This window comes from Chiloscyllium plagiosum, unplaced genomic scaffold (genome assembly GCF_037043375.1).
Source record: "Chiloscyllium plagiosum isolate Xiang-an unplaced genomic scaffold, Cpla_swu_hap1 HiC_scaffold_8, whole genome shotgun sequence".
In the NCBI taxonomy this organism is placed as follows: domain Eukaryota; kingdom Metazoa; phylum Chordata; class Chondrichthyes; order Orectolobiformes; family Hemiscylliidae; genus Chiloscyllium; species Chiloscyllium plagiosum.
The window spans coordinates 68456911-68484259 of record NW_028270146.1 but is presented as its reverse complement, the minus strand read 5'-3'; the positions used below and the strand labels follow the sequence as shown (position 1 = coordinate 68484259).

The 27349-nt window shown below is 39.9% G+C and overlaps 1 protein-coding gene across 6 annotated transcripts in view; it reads right to left on the bottom strand.

Moving 5' to 3' along the window:
• mipol1 (mirror-image polydactyly 1) overlaps window positions 1–27349 on the bottom strand; it is a 414430-nt gene that overhangs the window by 91298 nt on the left and 295783 nt on the right. For all 6 annotated transcript variants that reach the window (XM_043697844.2, XM_087989940.1, XM_087989937.1 and 3 more), the window contains one exon: window positions 14969–15063. In XM_043697844.2, coding sequence (XP_043553779.1) covers window positions 14969–15063 — 95 coding nt within the window. The remainder of the gene's footprint in view (window positions 1–14968; window positions 15064–27349) is intronic.

Here is a 27349-nt window from a genome sequence, read left to right as displayed (position 1 = left end):
TGGACTTCAAAATCCTCTCTAAGACTCTCCGTTAAGGCTGAAGACTGCGTTACCTTCTATTGTTAAAGAGGATCAGACGGGCTTCATAAAGGGCTGCAGATCCTCCAATAATCTTAGGAGGCTGCTTAATGTAATTCAAGCATGTCAACAACAGTCAATGCAGGGATTGGTGATTTCTCTAAATGCAGAGAAGGCATTTGACTGAGTTGTGTGGCTGTACCATTTCTATACTCTGGAGTGGTTTGGTTTGGATGAAATCTTTATAAGATGGGTGATGGTTCTCTACAGTGACCCTCTCACTGTGTTCACCATCAACGGGATACAATCAAGCAATTTTAACAATTTTTAGGGGCAGCCGGCAGGGCTGTCCCTTTTCGCCACTGCTTTTTATGGGTGATTGAACCATTAGCGGAGGCTATTCCTAGGGATCCTAATATATCAGCTCCAGAAGTGGGGTCAAAATTACATAAGATTTTGTTGTATGTGGACGATATCCTAATTCTTCTGTCAAATCCAGCAGTTTCAGTGCCTCGCCTGATAGAATGCATCAGCATGTTTGGCGCCTTTTCAGAATACAAGATTGATCTTACAAAATCAGAGGCTATGCCTATGGGTGGTCTTACAAAGGTGCTAGGTATTGAGGGTGATTATCCATTCCCATTTAAGTGGTCACAGTGGAGTTTTGTGTATTTGGGCATATTCATTACTCCAGTTCTGGATCGGTTGTTCAAAGCCAATTTTGTTCAATTATTTGACATAATCAAACAAGACCCTCAAAGATGGTAGGCGCTTCCGGTCTCGTGGTTGGGTCGGATAGTGCTTATTAAGATGAATATCCTCTCTTGTTAATTGTACTCTATAAGGATTCTCCTCTTGATTTTCAATAAGCAAACATTCAGGAGACTGTACGGCTGGTTCAGCTCCTTTATTTGGCCCTTCATTAAATTAGCTGAACTGCAACTGCCTCACAGATTGGGGGGAGTGGATCTCCCAGACATTAAAAGCTACCAACTAAGCTTGATTTTATCTTAGGTGAGTGATTGGGCCTGTGGGGACCCGCTTTCAATATGGTTAGATATTGAAGCCTTCCAGGCAAGGTGCCCCCTTACTGGCTTGCTGTTTCTGGACAAAATGAGGACAGTTAGGGAATAGTTAACCCAATAGTTATCAATACTGTTAAGGCTTGGAGGGCAATCCAGCAGAGGGAAGGCAATATTGGCAAGACATTTTCTTTTACACCTACAGTGGGTATGCTGGGTTTTCAACCGGGGATGATATATTTAGGATTCAAACATTGAGCAGCTAGGGGTGTGTCTTGCATGGGTGATTTATCTGAGGGAGACACAATGATGTCCTTCAACCGGTTAGCACGGAAATACGAGCTATCTAACAAGAACCCCTTTAGTTTTTTTTTCAAGTTAGGGATTTTATTAAAAAAAAGACTACACTTTTGATTGATCCCTATAGATCCGACATAGAGAGGAGGGTACTCTGTGCTAAGAGTACATTTTCTGTCAGTAGTTTATATTATTAATTGGGGGGGGGGGTACCCCTCAGATGAGTTCGATCAACTCTGCAGGGTGTGGGAGAGAGAGCTAGGTGTCGAAGTCTCCTCAGACGCATGGGAAGATATTTGGGAAACGCAAGAAAGATATCAATTTGTAATAGGACCCATGCTTTACAGTTGAAGATTCTCCATAGGGTCTACTTGGCTCCGGAGTATTTGTCAAAATTTAAAGCAGGGGTATCTTCAACATGTCTCAAGTGCAAGGTCTGTATGGGCACTCTCACCCATTGTCTCTGGTCTTGTGGTAGGCTTCAAACATACTGGAGAACTGTGGCGGGTGCAATGGAGAGAATTTTGGGTGTAAGGGTGGAAAAGGACCCAATCTCTTTTCTTCTGTCAGCCCAGTGTGTTCCCTGCAGATACACATAAGAAAAAACTTTTCAATATCCTCACTTTTTGCGTAAGAAAGAATATCTTGTTAGGTTGGGAATCCGAAACCCCTCCGGGACTGTTGGGTTTGCAAAAGATTGTTATGGAACATATTTCCTTGGATTTTTTCACAAATATGGTACACCTTAAAACTGAGAATTTTTATAAGACATGGCAGCCATTTTTGGAATACCTGGACACAAATTTATCTGCCACACTAATAAGGGCTTCTTTAGATGTAATGATTGTGTTTTACAAGTCCAATATCCAGGGAAGAGAAACTGTGAACGTATGACTGTCTTGATTGGCTGATTTGAGTTATTACTATTTATTAGTTTATTGTTAGTTATTATTTGTTTAGTTAAATAGTTAGTTGGGTTTTTAATTATATATTTTTCTGTATATATTTATACATTTGTACATGAGGGCAGGTTGGGTTTTTTTTTAACTTTTTTTCTTGTGTTTTTTTGTACTATTTTGAATTGTATTGTTTTTTATTTATTGTAATAATAAAAAAATCTATGTTTTTCAATTAAAATATATTTAAGAAAAGGGCGTAACTCAATACCAACGATGACAGCTTTACTTCCTTAAAAGACATTAGGGAATCAAATGGGTTTTTACAACAACCATTGGTTTTATGGTCATTGTTAGATTTTTAATTTCAGATATTTTACAGAATTCCATTCCACTATCTGTCAGGGTGTGATTCAAAAGCTGGTCCCCAGGACATTACCTGAGTGTTTGAATTACTCTTCTCGTGACAATATCACTACACCATTGCCTCCACAATTTTCCAGTTTACCATGCCAGTGACCCTGACAACCTCCTTGACTTTCAATGAATAAACCTTCAAGACTGGTCCACCTACTTCACAACTTAAACCCAGAGCCCTCACTAGACAGCTAACAGATCTTTTCTGTAGACCCCTGATTGACTTATTGTGACTCTCGGACTCATTGTACTGGACCTGGGAGCTAACTACAACCGGTATTGTAATGATACAAACCTCCTGGTTTTGACTATCCAAGCCTGATAGTGCAAGGGACCACTGTGCCAGAGTTCCCTGACTAAAGATTGCTTTCCTTGAGTTGACTGAAGACTACTCCCTTTTAACTTTGAAACATGACCATTTGCTTGAAGCATATGTATTGTGTTTACCATCTATGCTGCTGGCACATGGTGCAGGTGTGAGATTGATGAAACATGGTGCTATGCAACATAAGCCCTAACCTGACTGATCACCGTTGACAACCAAGTCAAGCTTCCTGGTTCTGCATCTGCAATTATGTTGGAATTAAGTCATAAGTACTGAGAGCTTTCAAGCTCTGGTTAAAGTGGCAAAGTGTAAATACGCAACTTAAAGCAAGACAGGGATTCTGTGAGGGTCTAAGCAAACACAAAGTGATTGAGCTCTATGAGAGCAGGTGAGGAGCCCTGAGATACATCTTGGCCTAATCTGAGAATTGGGTGCCTGTCCCTGCATGCAAAATGGCCGGCCAACTCGTTATCTCAAAGCTGTTGGTGTGCTGTTAAGTTCAGCAACAAAATGCAGAATCACATGTCACAAAATGGGTCAGAAATTTGTCATATGGTGAGGTTGCTGTGTGTCCAATGCCAACATCTGCAGACAGGAATGCAGGCAGTCACCTTCCTGACTGACCCTGAGATGTTGGTGTTTGTTGTCCAAAAGGAGGACTGGAAGAGTATGCAGCAATCTGAAGCTGCCACTTGACCATTCTGATTTGCATATCTATAATTTCCACTGTCTCAGATGGGAGAATGGGAAACAGCACATCAATGAGGTCAGATTAGGTAATAATTCAAACGATTGCAAATAGGCCTCTCACCATTTATTAGCAAGATCACCTCTTGGCGTTCAACACTAGAGAATGAGATATTCTTCTTGATATCGAGAATCTTATTTCTGCTGTTCTCACCCTATTTTGCCAACTGACTCACCAGTGCCTCCATCATTTAAATGTTTCACCCACTGTGTTTAAAAGGCGGAACTGGTAGACATGGTCATCTGGCTTAAAATACAACATGCAGGACTTCGCTAATTCATTTGTCTGATGTTGCCTCTACACAACACAAGATACTGCCCAAAACTGGATCAGAGACACTCATGTGACTGCAATACAATAAATGACCTGCAAATTGTCCATAAATGTGCACACATTCCTTGGAGCAGTGCATCATTTAGGAGCTTAGAGTAGAAATAATATAGAATATTAGTATAGGTACTGCAGAAGGTACAAATCAGATCCTGCAATATATATACTAAAACGATTTATCCTGCACATGTTGTTGTCTACCATACGTAATGTCTGCAATAGACAATGAAGCAAATTGCTAAATACAGTTTTAGACAAACAGTTTGTCCTGTCAGTTTTCTTTTACAGAGGGTTTAAATAAGAATTCTAATTTAATAAAAATTAAAAGTTAAGTATTTCACAATAACATTGCACAATTTAACAAAATATTTTATTTCTGGTGATGAATCTTAAAGCATGCGTGATTATGAATGTCTCAGCTAATCACAGTGACAGTAGTCATGAGTTATTATATTTATCCAAAACAATTCCAAAGCAAGCTCGTGCATGAACATTAGAACTTTATTAAATGTATGTTGAAAAATGCTTTCAAGTTCTTATTTTCGCTTGAGAAGGGCTGATACAGCAAATGAATGAGAAGGAAAGGAAAGAAAAGAAGGGAAGGAAGGAAAGAAAGAACAAAATTATATAATTGACATTTGACTGGAAAAGTAGTATTAAGGGAATATGAAGATGGTAGCAAGCCACCTTCTTGAATTGCCAAATCTACATGGTGAACGTACACACACAGTACAGTCAAGGATGATACTCTGGAATTTTAATGTGGAAACAGTGAGGGAAATGTGATATCATTTCAAGTACAAAGAGAAATGTTGGAAATCTCTAGCAGATTTGGCAACATCTGTGTAAAGAGAAATATACTTAACATTTTGACTCCAATATAAGACTCCTTTGACACTTTCAAGTCAGGATGCTGTCTGACTTAGAGGGAAACTTGGAGGTGATGGTGTTTCTATACATCTGCTACCATTATACTTTTAGATGGAAAATTGATCTGGGTTGTTATTTCTGCAGCGAAGTTATCCATTCATTTAGATGGGATGGCCAGAAAAATACTTTTATTTCTTTTTTATGAATCAATCAAATACTTGTTCTATTATGTCTATGGAGAACTCTAATAAAATTTCAATCATCTCACACAACAATGTAATTAATAAGTCTTGCATCAGATGGTTTTGGAACTGATCAAGCAACCCTGGAGTGTGAGAGTTCATATCCTGCTATAACAAGTTGCGAAATTCATTTCCGCACTTGAATCTGATCATAGGATGAGTCAGAAATGAAAGGAAGAGCCAGTTCAAAGCAAAGGTTAGGCAGGGAGCTAGCAGATAGGGGGATAATAGTAATTTAGAAATAGGAGTAAACCATTCAGACCTTTACATCTGTTCCATCATTCAATCAAAGTGTTATTGTTTTAACATCTTTTATCTGCCTTTCATTCAAACATTTTGATAGCCCTGCTTTACAAATATAACTAATTGTTTTGTTTGTGCAGGAGTTCCAAATATCCAACCTTCAGCTCCAACACCTGTGTGAAAAATGTGCTTCATTATTTCACCTCCTGATGGACTCTAATTTTATAATTTTAAAAAAAAAGTGTCCTTCTGTTCTAGGTTCTTCAAATAGAAGCAACAGATATTCTGTATCAACTCCAACAAATCCTTTGAGATACTTATATTATATTAATCTGCAACCTTGTCATCATTAATACTGGCAGTGCCACACAGATGAGGATGACACTCTTCCACTCTCAGGGTGAGTCCATTGGTGGCTGTACAGACTGATGTGGCTTCCGCAGGCTCTGTTCCACTTGGGGCAGAAGGTGGTTGTGGGAAGGGGTGGATGGAGCATCAGTGTGGCAGTGTGCTCATTATGCTATTTTCACCTGGCTTGATTTGGAGATGCTGGTGTTGTACTAGGGTGGACAAAGTCAAAATTTACACAAAGTAGAAGCCAGGTGAACAAAGTTAAAAATCACACAACACCAGGCTATAGTCCGAAAGGTTTATTTGGAGGCACTAGCTTTTGAAGTGCTGCTTCTTCATCAGGTGGTGGTCACTAATGAAGAAGCAGCGATTCAAAAGCTAGTGTCTCCAAATAAACCTGTTGGACTATAATCTGATGTGGTGCGATTTTTAACTTTGTTCACCTGGCTTCTACTTTTCCCTGACAACAAGTCTTGAAGTGCTCAATGCCTTCCTAGATGCTCCTTCTACACTTTGGATGGTCTCGGGCCAGTGATTCCTAGATATCTGTGGGAATGCTGTAGTGAGGCCTTGAGGGTATCACTGAAGCACTTCTTCTGTTCACCTGGGGCTTGCCTGCTGTTTCGGAGTTGGGAGTAGAGCACTTGCTTGGGGAGACTTGTATCGGTCATATAGATGTAGCCGATCAAGGGTAGTCAGCGCCTCAATGCTAGAGGAATGTTGGCCTGGTCAAGGATGCTGGGATGTTGGTGCATCTTTCTTCCCAGCGGATTTGCAGGATCTTGTGCAGGCCGCATTGGTGGTATTGCTCCAGCACCTTCAGACAGTTCACATCTCAGAGCCATATTGGTGGGTAGGAACCACCAAAGCTCTGTAAACCATAGCATGTATTCCATAAACTATAAGCTTACGTTTAATGCAAACTGTCCTTCTTACTTAACTTTAATTCACTGGCAGCTTTGGATCATAAGTGCAAACATAAACAATTAAACCCTATGGTTTGTTTCTGTGCTAGAAGTTCTATATAATGATTTTCCTGAATCTGTGCTATCCTCTTCCAAAGCTGAGTTACAACTGTGAAGTTTTATTAGATAGTTACATTTTGGGACTGTATGTTTAGGGGGGTAACGTGACCTACTCTTAACTAGCAATAGGCCTGAGTGACATAACTATTAAGAGATTAAAGGGATTCACATGTGGTTATGCTGCGAAGAAGATACAAGGTATTTACAGTGGGAGACAATGGTTTGCTGTCTTCAAAGTGCTAGGAAGTTGCTGAGAATGTCAAGTTGTAAACAGTCATGCATTAGGCTGTCCACTTAATTCCAATATAGTAATTGAAAGACTCACCTGAATCTCAGTAATATCAATAAGAAATGTTTAGTCCTGTTGGTACACAGCATAATCACTGCAAGTGTGGTCAGCAAGGGAATTCAATGAGGAAAGGAGGAATGCATTTTTTAAAATCTTTGTCAGTCTTCAGGAGATGAAAAGCTGCATGGCAGGGATGATGAGAAGGCTGAATTTTGAGAAAGTGCATCCAAGAATTATGTCAGAGGCAAATGCAAGTCCATTAATCTCAGATATTCTATTTATCCTTTGTAAGGCAAAAGTACAAAGTAGACTTATGTTATATCAGGGCAGAAAGCCCTCCTGTGGCATGTGTAGAATTTTGGTTACTTCACACCATCTCAATGAATAGTTGTATAGAAAGTATCACCAGCTGTGGAGAATTGAGAACCATGTTTTCAAACTCAAGTGGTGGCTTGAGGCTGTGATTATATCTGCAAGGATGAAAATTACTGAAGTAGGATGATCAGAGAGGCAGGCGTATTGCAGATGAGCAAAATGCAGGCAGATAAGAAATGGGTTCTGGATTAATGGTGCTGGAAGAGCACAGCAGTTCAGGGAGCATCCGACGAGCAGTAAAATCGACGTTTCGGGCAAAAGCCCTTCATCAGGAATAAAGGCAGAGAGCCTGAAGGGTGGGCTGTATTCCTGATGAAGGGCTTTTGCCCGAAACGTCGATTTTACTGCTCCTCGGATGCTGCCTGAACTGCTGTGCTCTTCCAGCACCACTAATCCAGAATCTGGTTTCCAGCATCTGCAGTCATTGTTTTTACCTAGATAAGAAATGGGCGATGGCCAAGAGAACCAGGCAGGTCGTGCATCAGTCTCCAAAGGCCACTGCTTCAGAATCCATTTTCCACTCTAAATACTGATGAGGGAAACAGATCCTCAAAGTTGTTTCTCCAACTACGAGGTCTGTATAGGAGGGAAAGAAGAAAATTGGAAGAGCAGTTACGCTACAGGATTCATTAGTTAGAAGGGTAGACAAGCACTTCCACAACATAGATCCAGGATGGGATGTTGCCTCCCTGATTTCATGGAAAATATTCAGTCTGGAGTCCAGTTACTAGTGATGTGTCACAAGGATCTGTTTTGGGACCACTGCTGTTTGTCATTTTTATAAACGCAGGAATAGGTGGATAGATTAGTAAATTTGCAGATGACACTAAAGTTGGTGTAGTAGTGGACAGTTTGGAAGAATGTTATAGGTTGCAGGGGGACTTGGATAAATTGCAGAATTGGGCTGAGATTAGATTACATTACAGTGTGGAAACAGGCCCTTTGGCCCAACAAGTCCACACCGACCCGCCGAAGCGAAACCCACGCATACCCCTACATTTACTCCTTACCTAACACTACGGGCAATTTAGTATGGCCAATTCACCTGACCCTGCACATCTTTGGACTGTGGGAGGAAACCGGAGCACCCGGAGGAAACCCACGCAGACACGGGAGAACATGCAAACTCCACACAGTCAGTCGCCTGAGGCGGGAATTGAACCCAGGTCTCAGGCGCTGTGAGGCAGCAGTGCTAACCACTGTGCCACCGTGCCGCCTATAATGTGGCAAATGGAGTTTAATGCAGCTAAATGTGAGGTGATGCACTTTGGGAAGAATAACAGGAAGGCAGAGTATTGGGTCAATGGAAAGATTCTTGGTAGTGCGGATGTGCAGAGGGATCTTGGAGTGCATGTGCATAGATTCCTGAAAGTTGTCACCCAGGTGGATAGTGCTGTTAAGAAGGCATACGGTGTGTTAGGTTTCATTGGTAGAGGGATTGAGTTCTGGAACCGCAATATCATGCTGCAACTATACAAAACGCTGGTGCGGCCACACTTGGAATTTGTGTACAGTTCTGGTTGCCCCATTACAGGAAGGATGTGGAAGCATTGGAAAAGGTGCAGAGGAGATTTACCAGGATGTTGCCTGGTCTGGAGGGAAGGTCTTATGAGGACAGGCTGAGAGACTTGGGTCTGTTCTCATTGGAAAGAAGAAGGCTAAGGGGAGATTTGATAGAGACATACAAGATGATCAGAGGATTAGATAGGGTAGACAGTGAAAGACTTTTTCTTAGGATGATGATGTCAGCTTGTACGAGAGGGTATAACTACAAATTGAGTAGTGATAGATTTACGACAGATGTCAGAGGCAGATTCTTTATACAGAGAGTGGTAAGGGCGTGGAATGCCCTGCCTGCTAATGTAGTCAACTCAGCCACATTAGGGAGATTTAAACAATCCTTAGATAAGCACATGGATGATTTTGGGATAGTTTGGGGGACTAGCCAAGAATAATTCACAGGTCAGCGCAACATCGAGGGCCGAAGGACCTGTTCTGCGCTGCATTGTTCTATGTTCTATACTGAAGTCAAGAATGTCACAGAATGGTTGCAAGACATTCTTCTGGGGAGAGCGATTGGCCAGATGTGGTGGTCCATGCGGTGTACCAACAATACAGGTAAGAAGGGGATTGAGTCTTAAGTATGGCTAATTATTACATGGAGATGAGCTTCGAGGGGGAGGAGGATGTCTGAGATAGCCCTGAAGCTAAGTTAGTCTGCTAGGATTTGGAAGGGGGGGACCACCTGAAGGCCAAAATTCTTTATGTTCCATTGCACAGTAAATGCATGAGGAGTTTGAAAAGACCAAATTTGTGAGGAGTTGAAATGAGAGTGGAAGATTCATTTAGCTTGAATCAAGGGGAAACTCGCCAGGAAAAGCCTTCAACAGCTTTGGTTGGAATTAGTTGGCTGGAAATTTAATTAAATCCTTGAAAGCACAAAAGATCACTTTGGACTGGAAAAATGGGTGACTATTTAAGAGACAGTATTAAGGACACTTCCAAATGGGTTTTAGAAGTTAAAAGGACAATTTGTTTCTGTAGCAATGAGGATAAATTACGCTATGAAAAGAATGGTTTGTTAATCCTGTTTTTAGTCAATTTTAAACAGTAAGTTCTTGAAATGTGAAATCTTATTGGGTCATTGTTTTCTTTTAAAAAAGTTAAGAATCTCATCAGAGAATGTAATAGCAGATATATTTTTCCTGGCATCTGATCCCATATTGTGCCAAAATATAAAGAAGTGAAATCTTTTGTTCAGTTGTTCATGTGATGTGAACATTACTGGTAAAAATGATATAATTTAGAAATTACAGAATTGTACGCTATGCTTCAACTTGAGATGCCTCAATACATCTTCAATACTCTGAATTTATAATGTATATCCTTTGTGAGGCACACATCCCAAGAGGTTCGACAGTTTCCAGCCCTTAATAATCTATGGCATTTACTTATACCTTGACCTTTCCCCATTGCACCTCTGTTGAAGCTTTAGTGCACCCCACAGCACATAAATCTGGACCATGGAAGGGGCGGTCTGCAACACTCTGTCAAGGGTAACTCATTGCACTGGCAGGTCAGCAAGTTTCAAACTTCCTGTTTTAAGACTAAAGAACAATTTTGTTTTAATGATGCTGATTGTCCTTCAAGTTCAGTTTCTGTTTGTCTTACTATGCATCCTTGGGAACAAGCCATAACGGAGAGTTCTATATCTCAACAAAAACAAACACTGCATCTTTCTGCGGACCTTACTTGCAAACAAACATTCCTCAAGGAAATTGCCACAAAAGGTCTTCCATGCCATATCACTTCAAAGGTAAAATGAAAGAGGATGAAAGTCCAAGTTTGTTGTAAGGACTGACAATTAGTGCCTTTCTTGTCACCATCCAAGTTACATCTTGGTGCTTGTTTGTAAATTCTGGCAATAAAGTATTCTATCAAATGACTTTTGTTGGTTCCTTAAACAACCATCTGACAGGATTTCCTATCTCATTTTCCAGCAGGACGTTATGTGCTGACCACTTCCTGATGAACTTATGATCAAAGGAATGTTTTTGTGTAAACATCTCCAAAAGTGTCAGGTGTATAAATTGATCCACCGAATTGTAGCATTCTGTGACAATGTGGCCAGACTGTAGTGTCCCTGTGAGCGCTGTCCATTTTAGTCTTCCAGGTGATAGCCATGGCACTACAGCAAAGAATTGCCCAGACTTTTGCTACGTACCGCACCATAGAGAGCATGCATATTTAGCAAGCAGTTTCTTACTTCAATGGAGAGGGAATGTCGCTCTCAAACGCTCAGTTTTTGTTTATTTGGAATAAGCAAGTAGCGATAGTTTTAGTGTATACTTTGATTTGTCTAAACTAAATCCCCAGCATCCTGAAGTAATCTGACCTGACAGTCAAGGGGACAAAGGATCATTTGGCCAAGTTCCCAAAGAACATGACCTTGCGCTTGCCTCGATTTACCTTAATTTGAGGTCAGTTCAAACTGGTTGAAGATATTAACCAATCTACACAACCACAGCAGAACTGAGCAGAAAATAGTGATGTCGCATGATAGGGAGATTTTAATTTGGATGCCTCTGCTATCTGTGATAGACATGATGCTTATGCCTGCATCCTTATTGGTGATCTCGGCAACAGGTTCTATATAACACGTGAACAGGACTTGAGAGGACCTAAATCCAGATTTATTTGACTGGAAATCACAAAGCTATCCATTGATTAAAACTGTGCTACTGATGTTTGTGTACAGCAGTTGTAAGCAATTGTGGATTTCCTCCCCCAACCTCATCCTGGAAAACACATCCATTATGTAGATGAGCAATATTCTGCCTCTTCTCCTCATCCAGGCTGATGAGTCAGACAAAGGTTTCACAGTTCTCCAAACTTTGAAATTCCTTTAGAGCTCTTTGATGTTTTCTGGGGTCAGTTCAGTTTCCATGTCCCATTTTCTGTCCTCTGGTCTTCTTGTAGGTGACAATCAATCAACAGGAAGCAACGATCAGAGAAGAACACCACCTAGTTTGTTGTCAGCCATGTCAGAGTGTCCAGCCACATTGATAATGCGGTTGAAGCCACTGTCCAGAATGACTAACCTGGTAATAGCCAGCAGCAAGGACATTCAGCTACTCACTGTTTTGAGCTGGATGTATACGTTAATTAACCAGAGTGAAGGATTTTTGTACATTACATCTGCTGTGAGGAAAAAACCCACCACTGTCTTAATGCTATACACATTAATGGAGGTGATTTTAACACCTATTGTAAAACTTTTTTTTGTTTAATACACCATTTGTCTTTTACAGTTCCAGTCCTTTCTGCTCCTCCACCCCTGGAAACATAAACTATTTCACTTGTGAGTAGGTTAACAAAATTGTCCTGGTATGTCCTGTTAGAAATGTACAACCCAGGGCTGTTTGCTGGTTCATGCAAGAGGGGAGGTTTGGACTATGTCCCATTGGAGAATTTGCTCTCATCAGTTGCCTTTCAAGGGTGTTGCAGTTCCTGACTTCCTGAAATCGGGTGTAGTCTCTGTTTAGTGACTGAGGTGTGCTGGCCTCTTTATTGTTTGGAATGTTTTGGGGCTCAGGTCCTCCTCTAGCCTGTTCAAGCTTTGCTACGTTTTCTGAAGTTGCCTCCCTTGTTCATAAGAAAAGCCTTGCCTTTTGTCTTTGGTCTGGGACATAGTTTGGATCCTTGCTGGAATCTTCTTTTTGGACTTCTTCACGAGATGCACCCCAACCGTAATTCTGCTAATGTTTTGTCTGCCTCAGATTCAGACGTGTGAGGAGGGGCAGGCTCAGAGGACTTGGCTGGTATTTGGCAGTCTGCTGTCTCATTCTTTCCATCCGCTACTCCCTCCTGAGCCCTTCTTTGTCTTTTTCTACTTGCTTGGAGCAGGGTTGCACAATTCCTTGCTGGCGGCCATATTCATATCTCCCTCCTTTTTATTTTCTTTACAATGCTTCTGTGTTACTGTTTTGGGCAATTCTTGTAGAAGTTGATATACTCAGTCTGCTTGCAGTGTCCTTTATCTGGTGACTTTCTTTCTTGATGTTTTTACAACATTGCTTCAGTTGGTCATCAACTGGCTAATATGATATAGGAATGAAAGAGTTTGGGCTTACAACATAGGATGAAAATGGAATAGTGTAGGATAGATAGGCTTCAGATTGGCTCCACAGGTCAGCACAACATTGAGGGCCAAAGGGCCTGCACTGTGCTGTAATGTTCTATGTAGACCAGATTTGGAGATGCCGGTGTTGGACTGGGGTGTACAAAGTTAAAAATCACACAACACCAGGTTATAGTCCAACAGGTTTAATTGGAAGCACACTAGCTTTTGGAGTGACGCTATCACTTGATGAAGGAGTGTCGCTCCGAAAGCTAGTGTGCTTCCAATTAAACCTGTTGGACTATAACCTGGTGTTGTATGATTTTTAACTATGTAGATCAGGACATTTTGGCATTACTTTATTATAGCTAACATCTTCCTGATCATGATCTCTCTCCTGCCAGGTGAATTTGATAGAAAGGAGGTAAGGTAAGAAAGATAAACTAATTATATATTGCTAGAAGTTTTATGAAGAAAAAAAGGCAATGGTTAATTCATCTGCTAGCACTTCAAATGATTCTGGCACAGTATTCTACTTCCTGGCTTATGATTTGTTAAATCAATTTGAATCCTAATCAACAAGCTTCAGTTTGGGAAAATTCTCAGCATTCATTCACTAAAATGCACTTGCTTTGAAAACAAATGCACTTCTAAGTGGCAGCAATAATTACATGTTCTATTAATGGTAATACCTTAGAGGTTTATGTATTATTTTTAAGTTTAACACATGAACTAGGATTATAATTTAAGACAATTATTAATAATGGCTGAGACAATGACTAAGGTGATGCAAAGAATTTGTCGTTATTGATGCAGCAGTTCGGGATCTTCTCAGGAATGGGACTATGCATTTATGCAACAGTTTTATAAATTAAAAATAAACATACAACAAAACTCCTAACGTATCAATAGGCAAAAAGAACAAAATAATTACAGATTATTGGCAAGTATTTAATACACATTTGAATTAATTATGTTCATAAAACCTGTATCCTTATAATTTTAATTTATCAGCTTAACAGTGGACCGTCGCTCATAGACTGCCTGCATTCAATGATTTTCTTCTATTCATAGAGTCAACAAGGAAATATAAATTTTACATCAATTGATATTAACACAGAGTATTTTTATCATTATACAAGGTTGTTTACCTTTATTTTGAAACTATGTACAGTATAAGCATAATAAACAGCGATGAAACAGCGATGAACTGACCCCCAAGACCTAAGCTGTATAGCAACTACGATCGTTCTACAGTTTAACCACAAAGACCACCGGGAAAGGATTTTCCATTTACAAAGAAGTGTGAAAACTAACACTGTTGTAAAGTGAAGAAAGAGGGTGGAGGCCAATTACAAACTTGCAAAGTTCTTAAAACTTTGAAGCATGTGACATTTTTCAGAACTGAATGACACAGATGTTTGCCAAACTCTTAATGAGTGAACCTTCATCTTTGTGAAGCCAAACTACCAAGTGATAAATATAGCAGTAGTCTAAAAATTAGATCCATATGCTTCCTTGCATAAAGTGAATATCCAGTTTTGTTATGTTCATTGCTATTTTGTACACCAACATCAATAATCTTAAAAACACAAATACTGCTAAAGAATGCCTGTACTTCCTAGCACAAAGAAAATGAACATAATCAGGACTACGCCATGCAAACTTAATTTTTAAAATATTATCCTGAATTTCTCTCTCTAGAAAGCCTGGTGAACAATACCCCATTTATATTTGCAAAAATAAATCTGGAGTAAATATGCCTCAGTTTGAGTGCCGGTGTTCTCCTGTGGAGATATGACAGTACTTGCAAACAGTTTGATTGAGAAAATATAAAATTGAAGGAAAATGTTACCTGATTACCACAATCCAATTAAGATGATAAACAGATACAGCTTACCTGTAATAAAGTCTCAGTGTCTGAATTTCTTCTTCTTGTTCCTTACATCGCTCTAAAGCTCTGTCCCTTTCTTTCTGTACTGTTAGTAATTCAGTCTGCAAATAATAAGATTTATCTAGTTTCACTATAATCTGCAATTTTATGGCTATTATTTTTTTCTGGAAATTCAAAGGGCTCTGTTCAAAGGTTTGCTGCATTACATATTCCATGATATCATAAACTACTATTCTTGTGTCTTAGTTAATAGAAAGGGATGTAATAATTGGTCTTAGGCTACTTTTTAAAACAAATATAGCCTAGACTAGTTTGAAAGTATTGAGATACTTAACAGTAGAATGCAAGCATTAAGAGTTTTATTGCTAAACTTAAATAAACTTACATAAACATACAGGTCGTTCTGCTATAATGCGACAGTTGCATTCCTCTATAGAAAATCATGCTATGGGAAGAAACTAGAGAAAATTGTACTGTAGAAGATCGATATAGAAAAAAATCACTACACCTGTTCAGCAGAAAGTTTGTGTTCTTCAAATGTTATAGCCAATCCGTGTTGACGAAATGCATGTTATACCAGAACAACTTGTACATCCATGAGACATTGTTTTGAAAGTTTGAAATGACCAGTCATATTGAGAAACAGAAGTCAGTGAATAGACTAGACTCAGAGATAGACACAATGGACCATATTGTGCGACATATGCCGAAGGGAAAGCATTGTCAATTACCTCAAGAAAAGCTACCCACAAAGATTTAGTTGGCTCAAGAGCAATTTGCTCCATTATATTTTGAATTTGGCCGTATCTATACAGGATCTGTGGTAACCAGTAACCTGATAAGCAGTGACCAAGCTGACTGGCTAAAGAAATGAAAATTCTTACACAAACAAATAATTAATGAATTTTGAACATAATTCACTTTTAATGATTGTACATAATACAAAATAACCATTTGATCATGCATATGGAATTAAAGAAGTTGAAATAGGAAAACAAAAATAAAAATTAAATTTTAATTATTTTAGAATCATGCAATCATGCAAAAAATGAGACACTGGTTATCCCTTGTCCCCCAATAACCAACCTTGCCAGACACCTTAACCATCAAAGCAGGCATACAGAAGTGCTCCAGGATGTCGGAGTCATAGCAGCTACCAACATGGCAAGCATACAGCGCCAGGAAATTTAATAGGTGACTGCAGAAGACCTGAATATTAATGGAATGGAAGCTCTTCCTATTGATGAACTGCTTGGCATTAAGAAACGGCCTTTTCGGTCCTTTGATTTTGATGATACTCTACACTTGTGAGAAGCCAACTTAATTGTACTTCTCAGGCTGCAGCACTGATCTTGTCATGGGGAAGCAAATGAACTCGTGCGACTTTACATAAATGGCATCAGTCACTGTCTTGATGGCTTTGTAGGTGGAAGACTGTGGGATCCCAGGCTGACAGGTCATTCATTGCACCCTGGAAAGAGCCAATTGCATGGAAGTTCAAAGCAGCTGTCACTTTCATGGCCACAGGGAGAGAATGGATCCCCTAACTCCTGTAGATCTCAGGTCCCAGTCCAGCAGCTGGCACAGTTCCATCACAGTGCTCTGGGAGATATGGAGCCAACATTGACACTATGCCTCACTCATCCTCAGTAAATAAATTCCAGAACAAAAGACACTAGACCTCCCATGGTCCCAAAACATTCTGATGGGCCTTGCAACCGCAGCCTCTACTGGAGCTGGATGTTCCTTGATGGCTCACTGTGAATGCTGTATTTGCTGTCAAACCTGCTCCTCTTACATCTGCTTTCACCTTTTTAGCAAGGCAGCCACTGCAAGCAACGTTCCAACTTTGGCTGCATCTGTGGCCCTTGCTGGCAGGGATCTACGTAGGGAACACAAGGAACAGAACATCTTCTTAGCTCAAAGAAGGGTCAATGCTAGCAGACCTTGCAATAAATGGCTAAACACTCTTCTCCATATAATGAGACATGCAGTATCCTAACAATGAAACCATGCAGGAGGTTCTCATGGTTCTGTTGGAAAGCCACTGACTTGGTAAAAGTGATGCAGTGACTGAGCGAGGAACATGTAACAATATATTGGAAATGTTCCATGTGTTTGGAATCTTTCCCACCTTAGCCCAACATCAACTATGGAAGTTACCACTGCATGCAGAAACATCTGTCACTAGAATCGATGTCCAAATGTAGAGGGGATTGGTTCTGAAGCCCATAGTGCCCTTAGAAGTCTCACAAGTACTGTGTTAATTGTGACCAGAATCCTCCCCTTTTAAATTAGATTAGATTCCCTACAGTACGAAAACATGGTATTTGGTCCAAAAAGTCCACACCGACCCTCTGAAGAGTAACCCACCCAGACCCATTCCCCCCTGACTAATGCACCTAACACTATGGGCAATTTAGGATGGCCAATTCACCTGACCTGCATATCTTTGGACTGTGAGAGGAAACCAGAGCACCCGGAGGAAACCCACGCAGACACTGGGAGAATATGCAAACTCCACACAGACAGTCGCCCAAAGTAGGAATTGAACCCGGATGACTGGCGCTGTGAGGCAGCAGTGCTAACCACTGAGCCACCATGCCACCCCATTTGGTGTTGGTAACATCTGTCATTTTGAGATCTCCATATGCAACATGCCAGATTCAAAGAAATGATGGATATTACCTGTGGCCAGCATTTAAACCCCGAACATCTTCACACTGAATGCACTATACATGCATGATGTCATGGTTGCAAATGAAGTGTACCTACATTTTGCAAGTGCATAACTGCATGATTGATGACTTTGCCTCTTCAACATCCTTCAGTCCAGAAGTCGAACCTGTGCTTTTGACCAAACTGACACTGATGCTGCCCAACCTAGGTATTGGCCCAGGCATTTTCTAGTTGCATGTCATTTATAGCAACAACAAATGATGGCAGGAAACACAGCTTGTGCAGGGTACACTCAACACCAGGCTCAGTCAATGACTAACTTTGACAGATATCCCCAAGAAAAGATTGACCAAACCCCTGGTGTTTCACCAGCTGCCTGACCAGTGGTACACAATTCCCTTGATTGCTTGTGATGGCCCTATAGTTCAAAGTATCGACAAAACCCCAGACTGTAGGTGGATGTATCCCTGACTATGATTACTCAAGTGGATGACTGACTAACATGCCATTGACTGACCATCACCATGCAGCAGCATCTGTTTACTTGACCTTCTTAATAGGCACTTTGCCACCCCCTGGTGAGAATATCATCTCAACACCCAAAATTCTGTCTGAAAATGAAAATGAAAATCCTAGGTTGAGAAATGCCTCGATCAAATTCTCACATGATTCTCCCACAATCATCGTCCAATACCTGGCTGGTTGTAAAGATTCTCTGTGACTTTTCTGTCTGATTTTCTTGTTTTGGAATTTTCAGGCATGCAGCCCCCGCCACTGCACCACAGTATAGGTGTATCTCTCATCAAAACTGCTATATAACACAAATAGCAATAGGTTTCCAACTCATATGTCTCCCAGGTAGTATAACTGAATTACAAACCACTAGATCCCTTCTAACAAACATTGAGACTGATATTAAAACAGATGCACATGTCACTCTGCACTTCAGATGCAAAATTTGTAAGATGTTGGGTGCTTCAGGGCAATCTTTAAAATTCTTTATAAAAACAGGAAAAGCTGCAGTTGCCATAGGTCAGAAACAAAAACAGAAAATGCTGGAAAAGCGCAGCAGGTCTGGCAGCATCTGTGGACAGAAATCAGAGTTAACATTCCAGTTTGAGTTACCCTTCCTCAGAACTCAGGAAGTTGCCAGACCTGCTGAGCTTTTCCAGCAATTTCTGTTTATCTAAAATTCTTGAATTAAATAACTGAATTCTGAGTGACTCCTATCTATTTTAAATGAATTAGATTTTATAGTCTGAAAGCTACTGAACATCTCATTGTGCAGTGCATGGTAATGCCATCACTGCAAACATTATGATCCAAACAATTTATTGAGAATACAGGTACACAGCAACTGTAATCCTTCTCTTTACATGTCATTTATGTGTAAGCTTCTATCTATCACTCAGCAATGTTTATTTCCATCTCATTCTGGAAAATCACATGATTTGTTATGGAGGTATAATGTCTATGGTACTTCTTCAATCAAGAAGGAGGAAAACATGTTGTTTCAGCGATGCCAGGTTAGTCCAACAATAGTTTACAGTGTGCTCCAAGGAAGCAATTTCTGATGTGATACAGCACTTTAAGCTCCAGTCTTGCCTACATTACATTCACTACAGACTTCTGTCCTACAAATGAATTACTGATTGAGATTTCTGTGGATCATAAAGATGAAAAATATGCATAAAATATTTCCCACTGTATTATTCAAAAGAATGTGATTATTTGAACTTGAAAATCAAAGAGCCTGATAAGAAATTATTATTTGAATATATTGTATTTCAAGGTTAAGATGATTTTTTAAAAAATTAAGTGATTCTTCAAATTGTCAACTTTTGAAACAGATGCGTATAACTACTGTTATTATGCAAGAACTGGGAGGGAGGACAATTGAATATCACTATATCAACAGTCAGCTACCTTCTAATAATTACCTATACTCTTAAGTTGAAAAAGCAGAAAGGCTGGTCAATATGACAAAGAACTAGGTTGCAGGGTGGCAAAAAGCTGCGTTATATAATTTAGTCAGCAGTTTAACAAATGGATAGCCTTACAGATGGTTGTACGTTGTTTTAAATTTGTTAATAATTTCCTTTCTTGGTAGATATCACAGAAACTCATGTTTGTTAAAATTACTATTTATCTCCTCTAGTTAGCTTTCCGGAAATGTTTAATAAAACAATCTGGATGAAGGAACTGAGGTGACTGTTGCTAAATTTACAGATGACACAAACATAGAGAGACAGATAGTGCTGAGGAAGCAGGGAGGCTGCAGAAGGACTTGGACAGGTAAGGAGAGTGGGCAAAGAAGTGGTGATGGAATCCAATGTGGGAAAGTGGGTGGTTATGCACTTTGGTAGGAAGAATAGAAGCAGACATTAGTTTTTAAATGGGAAGGCTTTGGAAATCTGAAGCACAAAGGGTCTTGGGATTCCGAGTTTGGGATTCTCTAAAGATTAATATACAGGTTCAGTTGGTAGTTAGGAAGGCAAATGCAGTGTTTTGCATTCATTTAGGGCTAGAATACAAGAGCAGAGATGTACTGCTGAGGCTGTTTAAGGCTCTTGTCAGACTGTATTGGAACATTGAGAGCATTTTTAGCCCTGTATCAAAGAAAGAATGTTCTGGAATTGGAGGAAGTTCAGAGGAGGTTCACAAGAATGATCTCGGGGATGAAGGGATTGCCAGAGGATCAGTTGAGGACTCTGGATCAGTGGAAGGATGAAGGGTCATCTGATTGAAACTTACAGAACACTAAGAGGCCTGGATAGAGTTGATATGGAGAAGATGTTTTCATTAGTAGAACAGACTAGGACCTCAGGGCACAGCTTCAGAGTGAAGGGACAACCTTTTAGAACTGAAATGAGAAGGAACTTCTTCAACCAAATGTAGTGGTTAATCTGTGAAACTCATTGCCACAGAAGGCTGCGGAGACCAACTCATGAGCGTATTTAAGACAGGGATACATTGATTCGTGATTGGTAGGGGACAAGAGTTATGGGGAGAAGGTAGAAGAATGGAGTTGAGAAACATATATCAGCCTTGATCGAATTTTGGAGCACTTTAGTGGGCTAAATAGCCTAATTCTACTCCTATATATCTTATCGGCTAAAATGTTTAACTTATCATTTTGTAGCTTTAAGTGACCCTTCCCTGAAAAATTATAAGATAACCTAAAATAATATTTCATACAGTTTTAAACTGGCAGTACTTTTCAACTGTTGTGATACAATGGTGAATAAACACAAAGAAAGAGCCAATGGGTTGAAAGTAAACCAATGTAATGGTGTTAATCCTCTGTTCTTCATCACTGTTGCAACACCCAAAAAGTTTAATGGTCAGGTGATCACATTACTGTTGTTTGTGTTATCTGCAATGTTATGCAAAGCCTAATACATTAGCTTATACTTTTCTCAATAATTCTGATATCCTGTACATTATTTACCTGTAATGTGTTGTAAACCAGACAAGTTAAAAGGTGAAGTCACCTTTGTCCCAGAGGACCATAGGCTGCTCTCCCTCTTTAGAGACAGACAATTGATGGCGGTTTAACTTAAAGATCATCATTCCTCAGGTGAGGGGCAAGGCTGAGAAGGAGAGACCTACATGATAACCTCATTGTTGTGGGATTGGCATCACTCTACAATGCAAATAAGGCATCCAGCCAACTGAGCTCACTGACCTGCTACCTGTGTAAACCAGTTGACAATAGGAATTAGTTAAGTAAGTCGTTCATACTTGAAGTCTGCATGTCAACCATTGCTCAGAGTTCAATCATTTTATAAATCTTAATGCAACTTTTACAATTGCTCAAGGACACAACTTTTAAAAATATAACTCTCACTGAAAGGGGCATTATATTTGTTTCAGTAGCCCTATATATTATAAATATCTAATATGGTCCACCAGTCAGTAAAAAACAAATAAGAATAGCTCTTTGGTCTGCCTGAAATTCATTGATCTTCCAGTGCAAAGAGTTGACCTTGACAGACTATTGCAGACTGTTACATTCCAAGGTCCAGGAATACTTGCTGAGGCACACTGCAAAACTTGGGCCAGTTACTGCCAAGACACAATTGGGAAAGACTACTGTTTAATGTCTTTCTGCCAAAGTACAATGTGGAGTAGACAAGCAGGAGGGTAGAAGAACACAGCAAGCCAGACAGAATCAGGAGATGGAGAAGTCGATGTTTTGGGAATAACCCATCTTCAGGAATGGAGGTGGACATAGGGGGAGCTACAGATAAAGAGAGGGATGAGGGTTTTGGGAGGAGAGAGGGGAGGAATGGTGAGACCAATAGGTGAACACAGGTGGTGGGTATGACCTGGTTGGTCGATGACAGGGATGAATCTGACTTCGAGCTGGAAGGAATGGTCGATAGGTGAAATGGAAGGGAGGAGGTGGGGCTGGAAAGGGAATTGGGGGATAGGTGAGACAGTTATTTGAAACTGGAGATCGACGTTTAGACCTCTAGGCTGCTCAGACGGACGATAAGGTGTTGTTCCTCCAATTTGCGGTCTGATTCACTGTAGCAATAGAGGAGGCCGAGGATAGACATGTTAAAGAGAGAGTGGGAAGGGGAATTGAAATGGGCGGTGACTAGAAGGTCAGGCTAAGATGCTCAGTGAAACATTCCCTAAGTTTACGTTTGGTCTAGTTGGTGGGGTCTAATTGGAGGTGGCGGAAGTGTTTGAAGTTGATACGTTGGATGCGGAGACCGGAGGGGTGGAAAGTGAGGACAAGGGGGACTCTTCTTTATTATGTTTGGGGGGAGGGTTTAGAACTGTGGAGTGGGGAATGGAGGAGGTGTGGTGGAGGGCTGTCTGGATGACAGAGTGGGGGAAAGCACATCGTTTAAACAGGTGGACATTTGGGATGCTTGGGAGCGAAATATCTCCTTGTCAGAGCAGAATTAACAAAGATAGACGATTTGAGAAAATGGGATTGAGTTTTTGCAGGATATGTGGTGGGAGGAGGTATAGTCCAGGTAGTTATGGAAGCCTGTAAACTGTTGCCGGAGGTAGAAAAGGAGAGGTCAAGAAAGCGGAGGGAGGTGTCTGAATTAGACCAAGTGAATTTGAGAGCATGAGGGATGTTGTTGGCAAAGTTGATGAACTCCTCCCAGTTCAGCCTGGGTTCAGGAAGCTGCACTAATGCAGTCATTGATGTAACAGTGGAAGAGTTGAGGAACAGTACTTGTGTAGGTACTGAGGAGAGTCTGTTCGAAGTAGCCAACAAAGAGGCAGGTGTAGCTAGCACCCATGCTAGTACCCATGGACACCCTGTGGATGTGAAAGAAATGGGAAGAATTGAAAGAAACATTATTGATGATGAGGACTAATTTGGTGAGGTGGAGGAGGGTATTGGTGGAGGGGGACTGGATGGGTCCATTGGAGAGGAAGAAACTGAAGTACTGCAGGCCATCATTATGTGGAATTGACATGTAGAAGGACTGCATTTCCATAGTGAAGGTGAAGTACTGGGGGCTGGGGAACTGAAAGTTTCCGAAGAGGTTGAGGCCGTGGTTAGTGTCTGGTCCATTCAGTTATACCAGGTTTTTTTGATGCCTCAAAGGTATGTAAATATAGCCCTGCATAATTAAGAAATGCTTGGGTTTTGTTTCACAATTGCAGGAAATGCCAATTTTCCAATATTTGTTGTTTGTTACATGTGCAAAGATCGAACAAAAATGTTGCAGTAACTATATATGTATTCAAAGATTTTTTATGAATAAAGTATATTTTTGAAATTAAAACATTTTTGATAACTAACATATTGGATTTTCTATGGAAGAGTACAGAAATTGATTCCCCTTTGTCTGAAAACTGAAAACTGCATCTACTTACATTAGCTTATTATAAGCTGGGGATCTTTTGCCAACAGAAAACTTTATGCCTACCTCAGCGAACCCTGTGATGTAAGGCCAATGCCACAAACTTCCTACTCTAATCTACCACTTTATACATTAAGATCTCACACGCCTGATACAGTCTTTCACCACTCCCAAAAGGTAAAGATTATTTTCACAAAATGACTGTGCATCTGTGGAACTTAGTTTTTTTTGAGGGTGTGGTGTCTTTAAACTTTAGAATTTTAAATATTTCACCTAGTCACACAGTGCCTTTAAATTCACACAATATATGCTAATGGACGCAGAGTTCTTTAAATTTGCTACATCTTTCAAAATCTTTTCATAATTTTATTCTTTCTACACCTCACTTAATACTTCAAAGCATTGGAAAATGCAAGATCTTTGAATACTAATGTTTAAGGATTTTTTATTTCAGAAGCTAGGTAACAGGGTCAAGATTGCAGTGTTCGAAAGATTATAACAGTAGTGATAGGCAATGTTTCTAATGTAGTAATTTTCTGTAGTAATAGAAATCATATCAGTGCTTAAATATGTTTCGAGGAGTTTTCAAAAATCATTCACGAATATTAAAATTAAATATGTACTATTGAGTGAACCTGCATGGATAATTTGCATGAAATAATTGTGAGAAGGTCCCAGCAATAACTGCTGTTTGAATTGTCCTAGCTTTATGATGCAGTTATAATGTATAAACCTGATACATTTTGCTACATTGCTCAACAGTCCTGAGGAACGGTCACTGGACCTGAAATGTTAACTCTGATTTCTCTTTGGAGACGCTGTCAGACCTGCTGAGCTTTTCCAGCAATTTCTAATTTTGTTTCAGATATTGGTTCAGTGGTTCAACTTCACAACCAATCACTGGCTGTTATCAGTGTGTTCACAACAACTCTACTTGGGAAGTGTAATCTATGGAAGCCAATTTGAATTGTGTTATTGCACGAAATCATAACAAAAATGCAGCTTAACAAAGACTTTAAAAAGGCACAGATTTTATTCAGAAGAAACTCCATATTTAGATCTTTGCCCCTCACTTTTTAACTGGAAAATGTTTGACTATTTAAATTATTGGAAGACTTGAGAGTTGGGAACAGTATGGTGAAAGCAACAGGACAGTTGGGACTTGTTGAATGTCAAGATCAATACACCATCTCTTCAACCATATGTTTGAAATATTAAGAAAGAAACAGAGAAATGATTGAGAAAAAAGTACTGTGAATTAGAGTCAGATTAGGTGCAGGAATGAAGGAGAAAAAGAGAAAAAAAATGAAATCCAAATATTGAAAATTTCTAATAAAAACTTAGAACTGAAGTAAGATTTCAGTTTGAAGTGCTCTGATTCTAGGCCTGACAACATATGGGAAATAAATCATCATAGTAAATAGGGATATGTGTTATTACACAACACACATTTTCTATAAGGAGCTTCACTGGCTATCAGTGTGCATTTGCAACAAATTCACAACTGTCATGAGAGATTGACAATGGGCTGCTTTCTTCCGAAGACTAAAATGGAGTGGCACAAACTGGCAACTTGTGTTGATCTGGAATCTCCAAAGTAGTCCTTTGCATAAGTTTATCAATGGTTTGTACACTAATAATGTGGAACACCATTCAACTTGTTATTTTGTGACCAAAATTTGAGTTATTCTAACCAACATGAATTTGTTCACAAAAATTGCACAGAATCAATGTAAATACTTTTGTTAAAATAACAATGTGGTTAATATGCTTATTTTTATTTTCTTATGTCAGGTTTGCTCAATGTAAATTGTAATACCTCTTGCATTTTTTGCACAAGTTCAAAATAGGAAATGGTTCCTGGTTATACCTAGTTACACCCATTTAAACTAGTTTAAGTGCCAAATGCATTTACATGTACATTTGTCTATTCTCGAAAATGTATAAAATAAACAGAAAACAAATTGAGTTGTCCAGTTACTCAGATTTAAGCAGAAATGACAATACAAACAATTAGGACTATTGATGGGCATAACACCATCAGATACAGAAGTAGAATTAGGCCATTTGGCCCTTCAAGTCTGGTCTGTCATTTGATCGTATTTAATGTTTCTCATCCTCCTAAAACGCCCCGGATGGCGTCCAATGACAGCATTTCCTTTCCTAAATAGGGGGCCCAAAACTACTCAAAATATTCCAAATACAGCCTGATGGGAGCCTTATTAAGCCTCAGCAGTTCATCTCTGTTCTTGCATTCTCACCATCTTGAAATGAATGCAAACATTGCATTTGTCCTCCTGATTGCTAAATGAACCTGCATGTTAACTTTAAGAGAATCTTGAACTAGGAGTCACAAGTCCTTTTTTGCTTCAGATTTCTGAAGTCTTTCCATTTAGAAAATAGTCCAAACTTCTATTCTTCCTACCAAAATACATAGTCTCACACTTTCCCACACTTTATTCCATTTGCCACTTCTTTACACACTTGGGTAGCATGTCCAAAACTCTTCTGCAGCCACCTTGCTTTTTCATAACTACCCACCCCTCCACCTCCTTTATCATCTGCAAACTTAGCAACAATGTCCTCATTTCCTTCGTCCAATTCATTAATGTATAACATGAATTGTTATGGTCCGAATGCTGACCCCTGCAGAATTCCTCTAGTCACACACACATTGCAGGGTCATGATTTAGAGATGCCGGTGTTGGACTGGGGTGTACAAAGTTAAAAATCACACAACACCAGGTTATAGTCCAACAGGTTTAATTGGAAGCACACTAGCTTTCGGAGCACTACTCCTTCATCAGGTAGACAACCAACTGATGAAGGAGCAGCGCTCCAAAAACTAGTGTTTCCAATTAAACCTGTTGAACTATAACCTGGTGTTGTGTGATTTTTAACTTTGTACACTGCATGGTGAATTTTATCACATTATGATCTCTGGTCCCTAGGTGTTATAGAGTCATAGAATTGTACAGCATGGAAACAGACTCTTTGGTCCAACTCATCCATGCCAACCAGATATTCCAACCCAATCTAGTCCCACCTGCCAGCATCCAGCCCATATCTTTCCAAACTCTTCTTATTCATATCCCCATCTAGATACCTTTCAAAAGTTGAAATTGTATCAGCCTCAACCACCACCACTGGCAGCTCAATCCATACACACGCTATCCTCTCAGTGAAAACGTTGCCCCTTAGATCCCTTTTAAATCTTTCCCCTCTCATCTTAAACCTATGGCCTCTACTTTTGGACTCCCCTCCCTGGAAAAAAGACTTGGCTATTTACTCTTTCCATGCACCTCATGATTTTATAAACCTCAGCCTCTGACACTCCAGGGAAAATTGCCCCAGCCTAATCAGTCTTTCCCTATTATCAAACCCTTCACCCTGGCAACATCCTTGTAAATCTTTTTTGAACCCTTTCAAGTTTAACAACATTTTTCCTACTGCAGGGAGACCAGAATTGAATGCAGTATTCCAAAATGGCCTAACCAATGTCCTGTATAGCAGCAACTTGACATGCTAAATCCTATACTCAATGCACTGACCAATAGAGGCAAGTGTAATGGCAAGTGAAGAGTTCTTTCATCTTAAGCTCCCTAATCAAATCTGCCTGATTATGCACACATTAATCCAGAGTTGCTGTTTCCCAGTGGGCTCTACCACAAGCTGCACCAAAAAAACATTTTGTAGATATTCTACAATTACTTTTCTTGAGATCCACTACCAAGCTAATTTTCCTAGTCCACCTGAATATTGAAATCCCCCATAATTGCTGTAAAAGGACCTTTCTTACATGCATTTTCTGACTCCTGAATTATATTATTCTCCATATCCTAGCTACTACTATGTGGCCTGTACACAA